The sequence below is a fragment of the Balaenoptera acutorostrata genome, chromosome 16 (genome assembly GCF_949987535.1).
Source record: "Balaenoptera acutorostrata chromosome 16, mBalAcu1.1, whole genome shotgun sequence".
NCBI lineage: Eukaryota > Metazoa > Chordata > Mammalia > Artiodactyla > Balaenopteridae > Balaenoptera > Balaenoptera acutorostrata.
The window spans coordinates 78,414,303-78,432,170 of record NC_080079.1 but is presented as its reverse complement, the minus strand read 5'-3'; the positions used below and the strand labels follow the sequence as shown (position 1 = coordinate 78,432,170).

Genomic DNA, 17,868 nt, shown 5'->3' with positions numbered 1-17,868 from the left:
TACTCTTCTAAAGAGAGATTAACTAGTTTATAGGTGCTAAGTGTGCTTTCTAATAATATTGGGCTTACCTTGCCTTGTAAGTGAATATTACTGCGGATTATATCTCGAACTTCATCCTCAGTGTCTTTCTGTCAAGAAATAAATGTTACCTAAATGAAGTCTTATAATGCATCGACTGTCACAAGTCATTAGAAATAAACCTCTTGAAATAGTATATGTTTGAACAAACGTCTTTATAGGATTTAATACATGCAACAAATGTATTAAATCGCTCAGATAATTAATATCTGGGGCTTATCGCTCAGATAATTTTTTTGATATTGCTGTGACTTGGAACAAGACAACCACCTAATTTAACTCCAGTGAAAGTGCCCTAGACTCAAGACAACTGAATTTCCAGTTCACAAGAAGTAGGGCAGAAGCATGTTCCCTTGGGTTCAAACAGAAGTATGTCTCCAGCATTCTCTGAAATCTCCATGAAGTCATTTTAGCACCCAATAACATCCCCAAGGATCCAGTAATAATAAGGAGCATATCCTGAGAAGCAAATATTAGACAAAAGCCAATGGGTCTGCATCTCTGTTTCCTACAATCTCCCTTCAATTTGCTCATGGTAGGGTCTCAAACTCTGGATATGCAGAGAGGTGCGTCAGTGTGGGAACATGGGAGGGAGAACATGTCCTCCAATTTACATGAATAAAAGACAGCAACCCCAATGTATATTTTTGAAAACTTGCATCCTCTCTGTGTAACCATGAAGAGGAAAACCAGAGACCATCAAGAAATCTTGAGAACTTCAATCTTGATGCTCACAAAGGAGAAAAGCTGCTGATTCAAAAGTCAAATTCGTACCTAGCGACAATCAGCACAATACATTATGCATCTAACATTCAAAATCACCCTTCATAAATCTGCAGATACCTCTCATCACAAATTTGATATAGGAGTTCATATGAAATCCATTTTTTTCCACTACCAGTGACTTGTTGCCATCTTTTCTATTTGGTTTCTGAATATGCCCTGGGGGTGATTAACGTAATTTAGAAATAAAAACAGCCTCCAAAAAAAATGTTAGGCAGTCTTCGTGTCTGAGTCCTAGGGCCTGTGCAGAAAAATTGCTTAATAAAGCATTCAATGCAAATGAAATATTGACATAGAGCAGTGAGACGAAGGAATCCAAACACATGAGCATCTGGAGGTTGCATGATCATTCCCGCTGGTAGGAACAGGAGCCTTACCAGACTAAATCGATTTTTGGCCAGAGCAATGAGCTCCTGGTCCCCAGGGGCACAGATGTTCAAGCCAATGGGCAGTAATCGCTTCAGAGCTGCCACGATAAGAGAGGTCTGCATGGAATACCGGTCTCCTTTGCGCTTCATTTTCTTCCTTTCCTGATCAGAAACAGCTGCCTACAGAACAAAGGTAAGTGTTGGAATCTGCAATGACTTCTTGTCTCATAGGACTATGAGCCTTTTCTAACTTGCCTGTAGTTTCACCTTCCTCGTTTCCCGCTGGTCCCTACTGTTTAGGAATCCTATTGAGGATGCCCTTTCTCTTTCTTCTCAGCATCTCTTGCTGATTTTAAGTCCTACTCTCAGATTCCCAAATCACTAGAATTTACTGGTGGGCATTTCTATATAATCTTTTTTTTTTTTTTTTAAAGAAAAAAGGTTTATTTATTTTTCTGTTTCTTTTTGTTGCTGTTGTTTATCTGGCCACATCATGTTTCCTGACCAGGGATTGAACCCGGGCCCCCGGCAGTGGAAGCGCCGAGTCCTAACCACTGGACTGCCAGGGAATTCCCTCTATATAATTTTAGAAGGAAAATGCACATTGTAATTTTAGAGAGGCATATGGATGCATGAAAAATCCATGGTAATTTCAGATATTGTATGTTTTATGATTTTTGGTGGTTAACAGGAAAAAAAAAGATTAAGAATAAATGGTTTTTGCTTTGACAAATGCTTGCTTTACAACACACACACACACACACACACACGGCATATATAAAACTCTCATATATTTGCCTTTTATACAGGCTGAACACTCGTCTCCCCAGGGCCTTAATGTAGATGTAATATACTAATCAGTGTTACATAAATATTCAGGATCATCTCTGGATAACCTGTTTACAACTGAGAACAGCCATGATACTTCAGGGTTCTCTAGTGATTTTGTGGAAAACTATGCTTGTGCCAGGGTCACCTCCAATGACAGAGTCTAATTTTCACTGGGTAGTAAGTGTTCTTCTTTCTATTAAGAGGACATGTTCTAATGTTAAAATGAAAATAGCTGTCCCATATCCACTTCTTCATGCATGTTAAATTTCTTTGTAGTAATAAATCAAACATTGAAGATAGTTTTATGATAATGATATATTGTAACAGTTTTGGGCTGAGAAATTCAGAAGATCATTTAATATACAAATGATTTGCTTTCCCCAAAAGAAGGCAAAATATATCACAGCATGATAATGAAAGAAGTTTTTTGCAAAGTGAAAGTACTGAAACATCTGAAATCATATGGTAATGGTAGTTGATACGTTAATAATATAATATATATTATATAATGTATTATATTATTATGTATATAGTATATATTGATATATCAAACCTACAATATCTGAACCACAGTAATAAGAATCATATTCACTTTGCAAAGAGATGTACTTATTGTGTGGATCCCGCTTTTATCTGTACCAATTTGTAAGAGAGTACTCTCAGTAAGTTTAGTAGAAAAAGCACAGTGAATAATTATTTGTACTATTAAATTGATTAACCCATAAAAATAATGAATCAGTGGTTTTACATGAGCTCTTTGCTGAAAGGAAACCTAACCACACTGATAAAAATAATTACCCAAATGAGGAACCACCATCCTAAAAATTAAGGAAATTGATATAAATTATGCAAACATATTTCTACCCAATACTGGTAATTTAGTTTTTGCAAAACAATATTACTCAATACATTAAAGTCTAAATTTTACTGGTGCTGAAGTTTTCTTTGATTTTGACTTGTAAAGGTCTTTTGGTTTTGCTGTTGTAAAAGTAGAAGGAGCTTATACCTGGCTTGATATTTATAAATATTTAAGCAACCTTATAATAAAAATAATTTAAATCAACACTGAAGGCAACTCTACACTGCCCAGTTTTGAGAAGTACTAGATAAATTAATTCCTACTTTTGCTCAAAATATCATCTTGCTTTCTATACCATAGGAAATCTGTAAACTGAAAAGAACAGTCAATAAATCTTTGAACTTTTATGCGTGATATAGTCCACTGTTGGTATGAAGAAATTAAATATACGAGCAATCAAATATCCTCATGTACATCTATAAGGGCTGGTTTTTCCTTGTTCAGTGCCAATTTCCTCCCCAGACTATGGAGCTCCATTAGGGAAGTGGCCAAACCTATTTTGTTCCTTTTTGTGTATGCAGAACCAAGCACTGTGCCTTACTCATAGGAACTGTTCAATAATTTGAACAGAACTGCTAAAACTACCGAATTTGCATAGTTCATTTTCAATCCTAACATTTGAATCAGATATGAATACACAACAACATGGTCAATATGTAGGCACTGATGGAAGAAATTTTCACATATTGAGGTCTGGGAAAGTCATTCTGGCTTACACATGATTTAACTTAAATTTTACACTAATTAGAACAGCCTGTTTTGTGACCCATCAAACATGCATTGTGCATCTGCTTTAACCACTGAAGAAACAAATGCATTTAAAAAATTAAAATAGAGTAACTGTGGTTCAGACATCCAAAATGGAGCTCAGTGGCCACTGTGAATGTGGTCTGAGACACGATCCTGCATCACAGAGAACTTGAATTTTCTGAACTGTACCAGTCTCAAGGACACCACCAGCCATTCTCAAAACAACATCTGCTAGCAGCTGCCAGCTGCAGCGTTGTAGTCTCAAGATCTCCTTGGTAACTATGCAACTATTTCGGACCCCGAACAATCCTTACTTAACAAGCACACTTACTTCTTGCCAGGTCCAGTCATAATTTTTGACAAATAACTTATGTAATTTTGCAGTGTTTGCCTTTGTAAGTCTCCCCCATTTGGTAGTACGGCGGAACATAATTCAACTGCTTCTTGAATCTGTGTCTCCCGGCTTATAGTCCTCAGTTTGGCTCAAATAAAACTCTTTTCTATTCCTATTACAGATGGTTTATTATTTCTGTCAACAGCATATTTAAGGAGGAGAGTCGGATAAATGACCTCTCTCTTCTGTATGTGTGTGTGTCTGTATGTGTGTGTGTGTGTCTGTCTGTCTCTCACACACACAGACACATGCACGCACCACAAATACAGCTCCAACAATTTCACCTAAAATAACCTAAAATTTAATAGAGGACCAAGAAAAAGGGAAGAATTTTCTAATATTCCTATAAGAAAATGGCCCACAACCCCCCTCCCAAAAAATGGACATAAAATCATAAATGATTTATGAAAATTTAGATATATGAAGGATAAAAGTGAGCCTATTCATCAAAAAGACAAGAGATTACAAGTTTTGGTGAGAATGTGGAGGAAAGGGAACCCTTGTGCACTGCTGGTGGGAATGCCAACTGGTTCAACCACTGTGGAACTTCATGGAGGTTCCTCAAAAAATAAGAAAAATAGAACTCCCAGAGTATCATGGCCAATTATACATGCACTGGCCTCTCTCCGGGCTACATATATTTTGCTTTAAGTCAAAATGAGCTTCTCTATCCCAGATTTCCTATTCCAAATTGGTCTGCTGGCCAACTTATATACTCTTCTAATTTGGGAAATGGCATGCCATACAAATAGTGATTATCCCTGCTCGAGTGACTGGCTGAAGATTAAAGTGTGACAATGTGTCCTTTGGTTGGTGTTTGCATTTGGTCTCAATCTCTGGCCAAAAGGAGTTCGTTTTTCCCGCAGGACTCTGGGAGGGTGGCTCTATCGGCTGCTGTGACGCCTTAGACAGATGGTTTAAGGTCTCGTCACAGAAATCCCTGAAGCTTTCTGCATCTCTCTGCTCTCAGCGTTTCAGGAGGGAACACCTCTCTGTTCATTTCAGTTTCAGATGTAAGACCTCTGGCCACCCTACTGGTATCCATTCTTGACACCAGACCCAAATGATACAGCTTTTTGGGACAGAACTTACTCATGCCCTGACTACCTTCCACTTCTGAATCCTTCTTGCCATCCGTGGTCAGCTGAGAACCTCAGTGATACTGATAAAAACTGCAGTTATGACACTGCTATGACCAACCAGTGACTCTCAAATCTGTCCAAATGTTGACACATGCACATCATGATTACTTTAGTAAAACAATATATGTAACATGTTAGTATATTTGACTCCATTGTTTGAACTAGAAACATTTTTTCTAGGAAAAAAGTTTATAGTACTTACACAATATAAAATGTCAAGTACATATGCAGGCAAAAAAAAAATTTCTAAAGCAAAGAAGCAAGGCATAGTCGCTGATTTCTAAATTTTTCATCAATATTACTGTTATTTGTGATCCGTCTCGTCTCAGAGTGTTAGCAGTCACGAGGTAAAAAGACTAAAAGGGTTAACAAAATTTGGGGGGGGGACATTAAATTTGAGATGCTCCTATCCATTACTTTTGATTTTTTCCTGAAAATAGGAGTAAATGTCAATGGTTGTAGATGCCTCAGTGTAGGTTACAGGATGTACAATGCTTTGAGTGTATGCTTGGAGAATCATGGGACTAGAATGATGGAAAACAGGGAAGAGGATGTCTGTATAGACGTGTGCAGACCTCTGCTCTGAAGACCTTTAATTTATCTTGAGTTTGATAATACACTGGAGTCACTGTCATCCTCCAAAAGAGAACACTGACCTCTTATGTCCTCTCTCTATGCCTTTGTTCACACTGGCCTAAATTGACAACACACTGACAAAGCAGGGTAATTCACTAACAGTTTTCAGTTCAGAACATCCCTGTGAAACATATACTCTTAGTATAGCATCTTCTGAAGCAGCAGTTCCTCACTCTTTAGGCTTACTGTCTGCCCAGAGGAAAGAAAATTTATCATCTTTTATGAGTGTTTCAACAGCACAGACGCACAGAGTAATAGCCTGTGGTAGTTGGACAGCTGTTCTAGTCATGCAAAGCTTCAGCCAGCATTAGCTTTGAGTTCATGTGTAATAGTATCAAATACATGGCATTTACAACTCTGAATAAGACTAGAGTAAAGGGTGATGCTATTTTATTATCCTGGTGGTCGCCAATGAAACAAGTCAGATGGACTCTTGGGGTTCATCTCTCTTCCCATAATTTATTGAGTTGGTCGAGACTGATTTCCGTGGGCACAGTGCCACACTATTTTGCATCTCTGGCCACTTGGTAGCATGTTTTGTGTGTTACCCCATCTAATACATTCATTTTCTTATTTAGTGGTAATTCAAAAGATAAAGGCACATATTTTTCAGTGTTTTGAAAGGTCCTCCAGTCCCCAACATGAGTGATGGAGAAAACAAAAATTTCCATTTCATATGTGAGAACTTAGAATTCATCCATGTGGTTCTTAAACAATGCAGCTAATTATTTTGCGGTGTATTTATTTGACACACATAAATGTACATACGTTTCCTCTGATGAATACATATTATTGACTAATTATATGTATATTATACTGATTGGCAATTTTGTGAGTGTGTGTGTATATTAAGCATGTCTTTTTATTCTGATGCTTTGACATCGTGGGCCCTGCTGATCTTTGAGTGCCCCTCCCAGGGTTAGTCAATTCCTAGAGACAGAAAATTACTTGCCTGCAAGCACGCCTTTCATATACAAACCAATCAATTCAGAGTCCTTGTCTTCCAATCATCTCCTTTACCTGAATCTCAATCCACCTGCCCTCATCACCCAGGGCCGGGTACCAGACAGCTAGGGACAGTCCCTATACCCCAGAGCCCACTGAAATGATTCAAGCTAGCCAATACTAAACCTGCTTACCCTACCTCACCTGCTCCTTTCCACAGAAACCATAATAAAGGCTCTTGTCCACATCTTCTCCTTGCTCCCTCCGCCTCACGGCTGACCCTGGTGCTTCCCCATGTGTCCTCACTATACGCTGTGCCTTCTGTTTCCAGGGAACTGTGAGTAAAATCTTCTTCCCCCCTGAGAGTCATTTCCATGTCTACATGTCTTGCCACACCTGATTACAATAAGTCCCAGGTACCCTTAAAACTGTGTGTGTATGGGTGTTTAATCAGTAAACATATTATCAAATCCATCAAATTCCAGTTACAAACCTTCAAAAGATCTAAAAAATATCAACCAATTCAACTAATGAACATGATATTCAGACATTTTCTAGAAAGTAAAACAGATTATAGTAATACCTTGGACATCTTTGACTTGGTGTCCGTAATGAGGAAAGACATATTGTTGATTTCATTCTGTACCACGAAGTTCTGCTCTTCTCTTTTGAAATTCTGAGAAGTCCCAAAGGAAGATTCAATTAAAACCACAGATAAGTAGTTCATGTAATAGAGGTTACAAAGGAACCCAAAGTTTCTACAAAGATAAGCAGTAATTTGATATACAAGACTTACAAAGAAAGGAAACAAATAGTTGTTGAATATCCAATGAGGGTGCTTGGCTGGGGGCAACAATTCTGGGAACTAGATAGAAATATGTATGTTTCAAAGATGGGAATACTAAGGTTCAGAAAATTTAAGTAACCAAGTCACACACCTACCAAGGGGTAGAATGAATACTCAAACACCAAGCACCAGGTATATGCTTACCTGGTGGAAAGCATATACTGCCTTTTGGGATAAACACAGATTTCCTAAGGGCATGCACAACTATAACACAACTTTCCATTCTGTCAGATATTTTATCTACTTTTTCATATACCTTAAAATTATTTTATTCACTTTTAATTTAGGAACATAAAAACACTGGCAAAGTCAAGTGTTTAAGCAGTGGTAGTAGTGAAAGCAAATACAGAATAAAAGCAGAAATAATCACAGAGTTTTAAAAGAGAGGTTAACAATCTAATTATACATGTTTCTTTTTTAAAGGAGCATAACCCAAACAAAATAATTTCATAGTAAGCATCTAAATATGTTAATAGATGAGTAATAAAAGATTTTGTATGAAGGACAGTAAATAGACTAGGACTCAATTTTCATTCAGCTCATATTAACATTCTAATTTTACTATTAATAATATTATAACTGCTCACATAGTTTCACCTTCAAAAATTTGGGTTAGAACGTATATAACATGTATTAACAGATTTGTGTTTTAAATATATCCATGAGATTCAAAAGCACATATTCAGATTCTTTTTCTTATTCTTGAAACTAACACTAAGCATTCATCTAAAAACCTACTGATTATGATAAATACTCAGCACAATTAAAAATCTCTGTGATGATTTGAAGATAAATTATAAAACTCAAAAGAAGGCTTAGATTGCATCAAACTCCCCAGGGAAACCTAGTCTCTCTCCTGACCAGTTAAGTGATACTAAGGAGATGACCCTGAGAAACACTCTGACAGGTATTTACTAAGGGGATCGGAAAATTGATTAAAATTTGAAAGTCCTTAACATATTCCAGAGAGTAAGCACTGCCAGTATTTTCCTACTTACGTGGGATTTTGACCAGTAGATAAACACCTCGGCAACCATGCGGAAAAGATCTTCTGCTTCTGGGTTAGGCTCTTTTAGCCACTTTGCCCTAGATCACATAATAAATAAAGTGGTGTCTCAGTTACTCCTTGAAGTTAATTAAAAAAAAAAAAAATCACCCTCCTAAAGTTAAATGTGAAACCAAGTAAACTGAGGGCGAGCATGCTTGCCCACAGAGGTCATAAATGGCTTCAGTGTACAGCCGTAACATTTAAAATAATTTAAACACTGTTAACTGTCAAAGTGCTAGCTTTTACACCCGCAAGGCAGACTGCTCCACAATGGGACTTCCAATTGTAATTTTAAGATGTTTGGTGAAATTCACATCTGATAACGTCATCATTGTGAACACACTCATTGCTAAGTAGTGAATGAAGCAATTCCACTGGGACATACGAACGCAGTAAGGTTACGAGGGAATTAGAGAAATTAAATCACTTTTGAACATTCTACCTGTTATAATCCACAAATCTAATCAAGAGCGGGTAGAAGGCATAGAGATCTCTGGCCAGCGTGGTGAACTCGTCTAGAATGAGAAGTTCAGCCTCGGACATATCCCCCCTGACCTCGGATTTCAGATGGTCTTCCTCTGATACCACCATCGCTGCCTTTTTCTTGAGTTTCTCCATTAATGGCAAGAAATGAGTTTTCAAGAGCTGAGGTTTCACTTTATTTATAATAGGCTGGGAAAATACTGTTTGAAGACAGACATTAGTATTCCGCTCTGCATAAACATTCATTAAAATGAGGATGAGACGGTCATTACAATCGTACAGCATGATTAAGCCTCGCTCTCCTCCAGCACATGACTTCCTTTAGAATTCAGCCCATGCCTCAGTCCTTTTTCTAGTCCCAAACCTAATTACATAGCTGCTGTTCAAAAATGATTACTGAATTGAAACTGATGTGCTTCCTTGTTGTCAAAAAAGAAAGAAAGAAAGAAATTGGCAGCTAATTTAGAACTTTAAAAAAGACATTCATTCACTTTGGAAATCAATTATTTTCACACAAAGAAGAAAAGTCCCCAAATGGAAAAGGTCCCCCGGCCCTTGTTTTAGAAGAGATACACACCACTGAATACTTATATGAGACCACTACCTACTTAACTACTACACCATCTCATTATAACCGTCCCCATCCTTGTCCCAGTGGAAGAGTTAGATTACATATACTACTGTTCTTTTATTTAATAATAGTTGTAGCTGTTAGCAACAGTTCTAAACTTGATTAGGCCATTTTTTAAATCTAATTTTTACTTTATATCAGAGTATAGTTGATTTACAATGCTGTGTTAGTTTCAGGTAGACTGCAAAGTGATTCAGTTATATATAAACATATATCCGTTCTTTCTCAGATTCTTTTCCCATATAGGTTATTACAAAATATTGAGCAGAGTTCCCTGTGCTATAGAGTAGGTCCTTGTTGATTACCTATTTTATATATAGTAGTGTATGTACATTAATCCCTCCCCCTCACCTTTCTCCTTTGGTAACCATAAGTTTGTTTTTTAGGCCATTTTAAAAGGAATTTTTTTCTCCCTAAGAGTAACATACATACACTGGGGAAGTGTATAAAAGGGAAACGTTAGAAATCAACCATAATTACCCTACCCAAATTAGTAAGACATTGGTGTATTCTTTCTGGAAATTTTACCAATAAGTTATATCATATGTAAACTTCTGAATTCAAATTTTTAAAGCTCTTCTTTTAACCCTCCATGATATTCTGAATATTTTCCACATCATAAAATATTGTTGAAATCTTCATGTTTGGAAAAAAGCATAATATTCTGGTATATGGATGTGCACAACCTATTTAACCATACTCTAGTGGCTGGGCATTCAAATTGCTTCCAATTACTCAATATATATAGTGCAATGATAGAGAAGCTTAAATGTAAATATTTGTATCTTTTGATTATCCTCCCCCATTCCTGCTAAGAGAGATGACTGAACCTGGGTGGCTTCAAAATCCAGTTTTATTTTTGTCTCTGTCTGCAGAATCATTAATTTTTACTGCTGTGTTCACTGATTAATCTTAGTGAGATTAGTCAAATCTAGAAAATGTTTACTCACTTAAAAGTAGTAACTATATGGAAAGTTACCCAATGTCTGATTAAATCTACTTTTTTTTTTTTTAGAACAGCATGACAGAAATAATCCAGAATATTTTTTGAGCACAGAGCAAATATTCACAAAGATTGAGACAGAAAAATTTTAGTCTTCTGTATTTCAAATCTTTTTGGAAATAAAACAAATGGAAGTGGCACATTCCTTCCCAATCTTACCTGCTAACCTTTTCATCCAGGCTCCCTCATCAATTCCCAAGTTATTATATATGATTTTCAGGATATTTCCCAGCAGCGTGTTCATGTGCTCTGAGTTCAGAGCCGTGCAGCACATCTCAGCCCTTCCTGGATTATTCTCGGGTCCGTGCTCCCACCAACGAGACATGTAGCTACACAGCATGGGCAGGATAACTTCCATCACATGTGGCATTTGTGTGTAGCGAATACCGGACTCAGCTAAGTCCACAATTTCTTCCATGAGTTTCTCCAAAGATGGTATATTTGGACAAACATCTTCGACATTAGTTGGCAAATTAAGAGCTAGAGAAGCACAGGTACAAATGACATGTATTCAGTGAAAGAAGTGACCCGAAACAGACACAAGCAACCATTTCACACTGGGCTTCAAAACTCAGCCAGACCTGGCATGCCTTCAGCTGGATTCCTTTCTTTTTTTTTTTTTTTTTTTTTTTAGAACTGAAATGTAGTTGATTTACAATGTTGTGCCACTCTCTGCTGTACAGCAAAGTGACTCAGTTATACACATACAGACATTCATTTTTTATATTCTTTTCCATTATGGTTTATCAGAGGATATTGAATAAAAGTTCCCTGTTTCCCTGTGCCTCTCCCTTTTCCCATGGCAGCTATTTCAAACTTTCTTTTTCCCCTGAGTCCCTACCCAACCACCTGAAGATCAGCAAATGACCGATCCTTCTACTTCAGAACAAACAGGAATATCAGATGTCTCTTCTTCCAACTGCCTGCTCTCATCTGGACAGGATTTCTGTGTCTGGTCTCACATTCACGTCTGTTCCCCTTTTCAGCAGGAGTTCTGAGGTCCCTACTGATGGTTCGCCTGTGTTCTGACGTTGTCTACCCTCCAGCAGCCGCCTTGCTCAGGACTGTATTTTCAGCTCCTTCTCTACTGCCTCTTCCCCAGCAAACCTATACACATGCTCAGCTCTCTCCTAGACTGTTTACCTTTCCAGGTGCTCTCCTAGCCACAGAAATGAAGGATTCTGCATTTCACCACTGAACGAATTTATTCTTTTACAATCCTTATCTTACTAAGTGTTTCAAGGGCGTTTCACATCACTGACCAAATTTCCTTTTCCTAAAATCCCCCTTTTCCTTAACTTCAATGCATTCAGTTTTTCTTGACTCTCTTCTGAATTTTGTCAGTCTCCTTTTGCTAACTCTTTTCCCCTTGCTGAACTTTTAAGTATGGGTTTTCTTTAGGGATTTATCTTGAACTCACTTCTCTTTTTCAGCTTATATGTTTGCCTAGGCAATTCTGGCCATTCCTATGGGCTTCTGCTATAAGAGAATAACTCTCAAAGCCATATTCCCTAAAGTTTTTTTGTGTGTGTCTCATAAGGAAATGTATCAAAAGCAGCAACTAAAATACAATGGGTCTAAATTTAAACTTGACCTTTCCTCTCCAATCTACCTCTTGAGCCTGCACCACTATCTTGTGAGGACAACATTATCTAATGAGTCACCCAGGCTAGAAACCTGGGAGAATTCTAGCCTCTGATGCTCCTTCATCTCCTACAGGAGATGATTCTACCTCTAGGATTTCTCATAACCTCTTCACTATAGACTCCATCCAAGGGGTCTTGCCCAATTAGATTTCTTCTGCATTACCACAATCATTTTCTAACTGGTGACACACACTCATCCGTCTTCCTTATTTCTGCCATGATGGAGTTCTAAAATGCAAAGCTACTCATGTTACTCCCCTTTTCAAAGCCAATAAAAGGATCCTTTTTGCACTGGTACGGTCCCCACTCCTTACCTGACACAGGAAGCCTACCTCGCCTCTTCTTGGCTTTCCATTCTTGTCTCATCTTTTCTCTTTCTTCCCTGAAAGCTACTGCTACCTCAAAGTACTTGAAGTTTCCCCTAACGTACCAGAGTTGCAGTGTTCCTAATTTCAAGGCTCATCTGTACAAACTCTGCTAAGTCTTCCCAGGTGCTCTCAGCTCAAACTGCTTTTCTGTGTCCCCAGTGTTCTTTATTCTGAATTCTATCACATACATTCACCAGTCTGTCTCCCTCTACTGCAACTAAAAACTCCCTGAAGAAGAAAATCAAATCTTATTTATCTTTGTATATACCATCTTCTCCATCTACCAATGATCATTTGTTGAATGACTTGACTAAAAAAATGAATGAAGGAGAATCATTAAATGCAATTCCTTTCCTTTGTTATGCAAATGACGTGTTATAGAAAATAAGCAGGGAAATTATCTGCTCTGTGTATTTCCTTATCTGTAACAAAATAACAATCTGCTTCATTCTTGATTCATTACAAAATATTAATGAATCAAAAATCCTTAATAAGATAACTTAATAAGACATGCTTATACAGACAGTTAACAATCCAAACTCAACTGTGTTTTACTGTTTACAAATATATTGTACAACTTATATAGAAAAATATTGCTAAGTTACATTCAACATATTTTTCTTTAACTTATTCTGTGATATGAAATTAGAATCATAAATTAGGCAAATTAAATAATGATTATTCAAGCTTTTAAAAGGTTCTTTACTTGAAAAATTCACTATAAAATCAGTGTAACCAGTAGCTCCCATATAGACATGAATTACACAGAGAAATGATCTCATCAACAGAGAGGTATGCATTTGTGAACAGCTAATAATTCTTGTTCAAGTTGGGGAAACTCTTGAGGGCTTTTGGAAAATGATTAAAATAAAATATACTTTCTCAGACTTAGAGGACCAAACTATTAGAAAAACATCACATGGAATAAAACTGTTCCAATAAGATAGACATACCTGGTGAACCAAGAGAAATGAAAGGTACAAATCTATAACTGTAACAAATAAGAATACCATACACTTACTGACTACCTATAAGAGATAACTGAATCAGAAATCAGATTGACCTATTTTTCCATATCTGCTGATTATTCTGTCTTATTATTAGGAGGGTTAATTTGTCTGTGGCTCATTGACTTAGAAGAAATTAAACTAATTTTCTTTCAGAAACACTATGGAAATAGTATACAGCATTCCAAAAAATTCCAAATAATAACACCTAAGAACAAATAACATGGAGCTAATAAATTAAAATAGCCCATTAAAAAATCACGGTCAGAAAACACAACAAATGTCATTAAGTTTTAGCTTCAAATATCAAGTAGTGCACATGCTTCTGTGTTACCTGCTCTCTCTCGAGAAGACTTAGTATTGTAGATGGAGTAAATATTGTGTTTGTCGAGATGAGTTTCCAAAAATGCTACAGGAAAGGCACCAGCAAAGGCAGCCAGACACTCTCCTAATGCAGAACGTTGCCTATAAGTGGAAAACGCTTATATTTTTTAAGTCTTCTAAGTGAAAAACTGAAGAAGTTATATTAAAATTGGAAAGGTCAACCTAAAAGGACAATCATAGTGCTACTGCTACTGATAAAAACTAACCCTCAAATCCAATTTCTATATTGCAAAACATCATGTGCTTTCAACAGCAAATTCCCTGCCATTAAAAAAAAACACACCTAAATTATCTGTCAGCTAAAAAGAAGTTAAAAACAGTACAGACAAAAATAACAACAACAAGAAAAAAAAAAACCCAAGCCCTGTAAATTCCCTCATAAGTTTGGACATTTCACTTTCTTTCTTTCTTTTTTCTTTCTTTTAACATGATGACCTAAGGAACAATTCTTGCCACGTGAATAAATGGATTTTGATAAAAATTTAAAAATCAAGTACTAATACAATACACAAATAAAACTTTCTGAAAATTTACCATGTGTAAGTAATCTCAGGGTAGCTATGAAATATAAGGACATATTAGATGCTAAAAACTATTGATAACACTTAAAATTAATTTATCATTTTCAAGGGAAGGAAGGGAATCAGACTGATGAATTTATTCAAGGCTTCCCTTGCCACTGATATAAATTCTCTCTCCCTCAGTTACCTACTTCATCCAAGGCTTTACTGGCATGTTGAGTGTTTATTAAATATAGAATAGTGTGAGAATTATTTCAGCAAATTATGAACTCCTTAAATAACTTTGAATTTATTTAAATTTATTTAATTTATTTAAAAGTCAATAAAATGGATCAAATTAAGATTACATAATTCTCTTAGACAGTTATAAATTTCTCACTAAAAAAAATCATACTTAAAATTAACACTGTCTGATTATCTAATATTTTAATTAAAAATGACTAGATATATATTCAGCTAGGAGAAAATATCCCTTCATAGAACGACACTGAATAAGATAAAGTTCAATTCAAACATTTCATCACATTTCATTACTAAAGATAATTTAGGACATCAAGAAATTACAAAGAGCACGGGCTTTGATTCAGACAGACCCAAGTCCAGATCTTAGTCCTAACACTGTGTCACTCACCATAGGAAAATTACTTACTCTTTTCAAGTTTTTCTTTCCTTACCTAAAAACAGGGATACAGAATTGCAAAATTTCTGGCACACAATATGGGTTCAATAAATGTTTTAAAAGAATGAGAAATACGTTATTTAAGAATTTACTAGCCTAAAATGTTTCATGTATGACCCCAAACAAAGTAGGTAATCTATTTCCAGACATCTGACTGGGCTAGTCCTTTTATTTCATTAATAATTCATCTGAATTATTTAATAGTTCACTTTAAGATATAAATTCAGTTAGTAACTCTCAGATCAACTCTGATCATTTCTGTTGCTATTCTGGAAACAGCAATTTTTCTTTTAGATGAGTTGTATTAAAATAGCTACTTTTCTTTTTAGTATAGTGTCATTTCTTTCAAAATACCTTTTACTCACCTTCAAATTTTTATTTTTATATTCTCCCAAACTCACTTTATAATTGCAAAGTTAACTGAAAAAATATATATCTTTTTAAAGAATCTAACAGAAAGATCCCAAATTCTATCAAGAAAAATACCCAGGCAAGAGTAGTAACAACTGTAACAGTAACTGCTGAGGTATGAGAGAATTTGGACTACCAGATATTAAAATGTATTAGAAAATACTAACAATTCAGGCTAGATGGTATTGCTCTAATCATTTAAAAATCAAATAATTTAGAACAGAATAGAAATTCTAGAAATATAACCTAGCAAATATACTTAGTATATGATGAAGAGTTTGTTTTAAATCAGTAAATAAGAGAAATATTTAATAAATCATTATATTAGAGACATGGTGAACGATTAAAAAAATTGAATTTGAATTCTACATAACACCAAAGAGAAACAGGAAACAGGCTCATTTCCAGTAAATCCCTTCATACTCCAGAGACAATCATTTCAGACATTCTATGCCTCCCTCAAGCTTCTCACACTTGTTTCTTCAACTGTCATCTGGCTGAAGACTCAAGTCAGACTTCACTGAGACAATAAAGGCTATTACACACAGACCCATTTACACCTGACTTATCTTCTACCTGTTTCCTGTTACGTAGAGAAAGTTCTCAGTCTAAAAAGCCGTGTTCTCAAAGATGCATTCCTGATTACCCCGTGTGATTCTCTGTATTGTGTGCCAACTCACACACAATAACTTGCCCCTATTACGTTCATCAGTTTCCTTGTTTTGTTTCTCTCCCTTGATACAAGCTCTCTGAGAGCAGGGATCTATTTGTTCACTGTTGTATCCCAGAACCTGACATTTGATCAATATTTACTGAATGAACAAAAGGATTACAAAGTAAATCTAAACAACTGAAAGCATGAAAAACCTAGGAGAATAAATATTTGAATTTCTAGCTATTAAGGGTATAGTATAAACTTCTTAAAATCATAAAACTAAGGGGGTGAAACACATATAGTATAATTGCTAGATCTGATTATATAAAAATCCAAAATTCTCATGTCATAAAAAACTATCTGCACATAATGATTTGTATATAAGCACTATAAAGGTAAAAACATGCTAAAAGTCATAAAAGCAGGAGAAATAACAGGCAAGATGTTAATAGTTAATAAATACAATGGTTATTACTCATCAGTAAGATAATACATTAATAGAAAAATGGACAAAAAATAAGAAAAGGCAATTTATAAAATAAGTACAAACGGTAAGGTAAACACACACACACAAAGAGCTAGTAACTGGTAATGAGGAAAATGCATTTGAAAATAAAAATAGGATCTCAATTTCAACTAATAAATTTATAAATAGTAAAAAAGGATAATAATCAGAAATGAGAAATGTGAGGAAATGAGAATTCTCTTGTAAAACTTTAAAGTACGAATTGAATTATTTTTTTTTAAAGATAGTAAAATGTGTATCACAAACCCTTAATACATGCATACTCTTTAACCTAGATCTCCAAATTCTGATAAAGGAAATAAAATAAATATACACAGAAAACTATGAACATAGATCTAGCATTATTTATGTAAGTGAAAAAGAGAAAAGAGCCTACATGTCAAAAATAAAGGAACATTTCAATAAATTATAATACTTCCTTAGGATAAAATATTTTATAGCCATAAAAATCATATGAAACTATTGATAGTTTAACTTAAAATGCAGGTAAAACTTTAAAAATATTCAGAGTAAACTCAATTATCTTTTTCCATTGATCTACTTTCCTATCTCTTTGTAATTGTCACCTTATTTTAATTACTGTTGCTTAAGTTTTAATGTTTGGTAGGCCACGTGAATGCCCTTATTACTCTAATTTTCTCTCTCAAAATTTTATTGGCTAGTCTCATGCATTGATTCTTTCAAATGAACTTTTAAATTTTTTTTCAAGTTCAACAAAAAACAAATTTCTACTTGAAATTCTTTATAATTAAGATTAATTTGGGGAGAATTTGCATCTATTCAATATTCTTGTCTCAGAATATCCTTTGACTTATTTATTTCATTTATTGGTCTTCTATTAGAATGTCTTTTTATTTCTTCTAACGTTTAAAA

The 17,868-nt window shown here is 35.4% G+C and overlaps 1 protein-coding gene across 7 annotated transcripts in view; it reads right to left on the bottom strand.

The window, feature by feature from the left end:
- The window catches only part of RYR2 (ryanodine receptor 2), a 429,286-nt gene that overhangs the window by 111,212 nt on the left and 300,206 nt on the right, over positions 1-17,868 (bottom strand). For 6 of the 7 annotated variants that reach the window (XM_057530902.1, XM_057530903.1, XM_057530904.1 and 3 more), the window contains 7 exons: positions 14,154-14,284; positions 10,958-11,278; positions 9,124-9,364; positions 8,632-8,719; positions 7,370-7,462; positions 1,239-1,409; positions 69-128 (listed from right to left, as the gene is read on the bottom strand). In XM_057530902.1, the coding sequence (XP_057386885.1) occupies positions 69-128; positions 1,239-1,409; positions 7,370-7,462; positions 8,632-8,719; positions 9,124-9,364; positions 10,958-11,278; positions 14,154-14,284 (1,105 nt within the window). The remainder of the gene's footprint in view (positions 1-68; positions 129-1,238; positions 1,410-7,369; positions 7,463-8,631; positions 8,720-9,123; positions 9,365-10,957; positions 11,279-14,153; positions 14,285-17,868) is intronic. The other variant, XM_057530908.1, reaches the window with a different exon arrangement.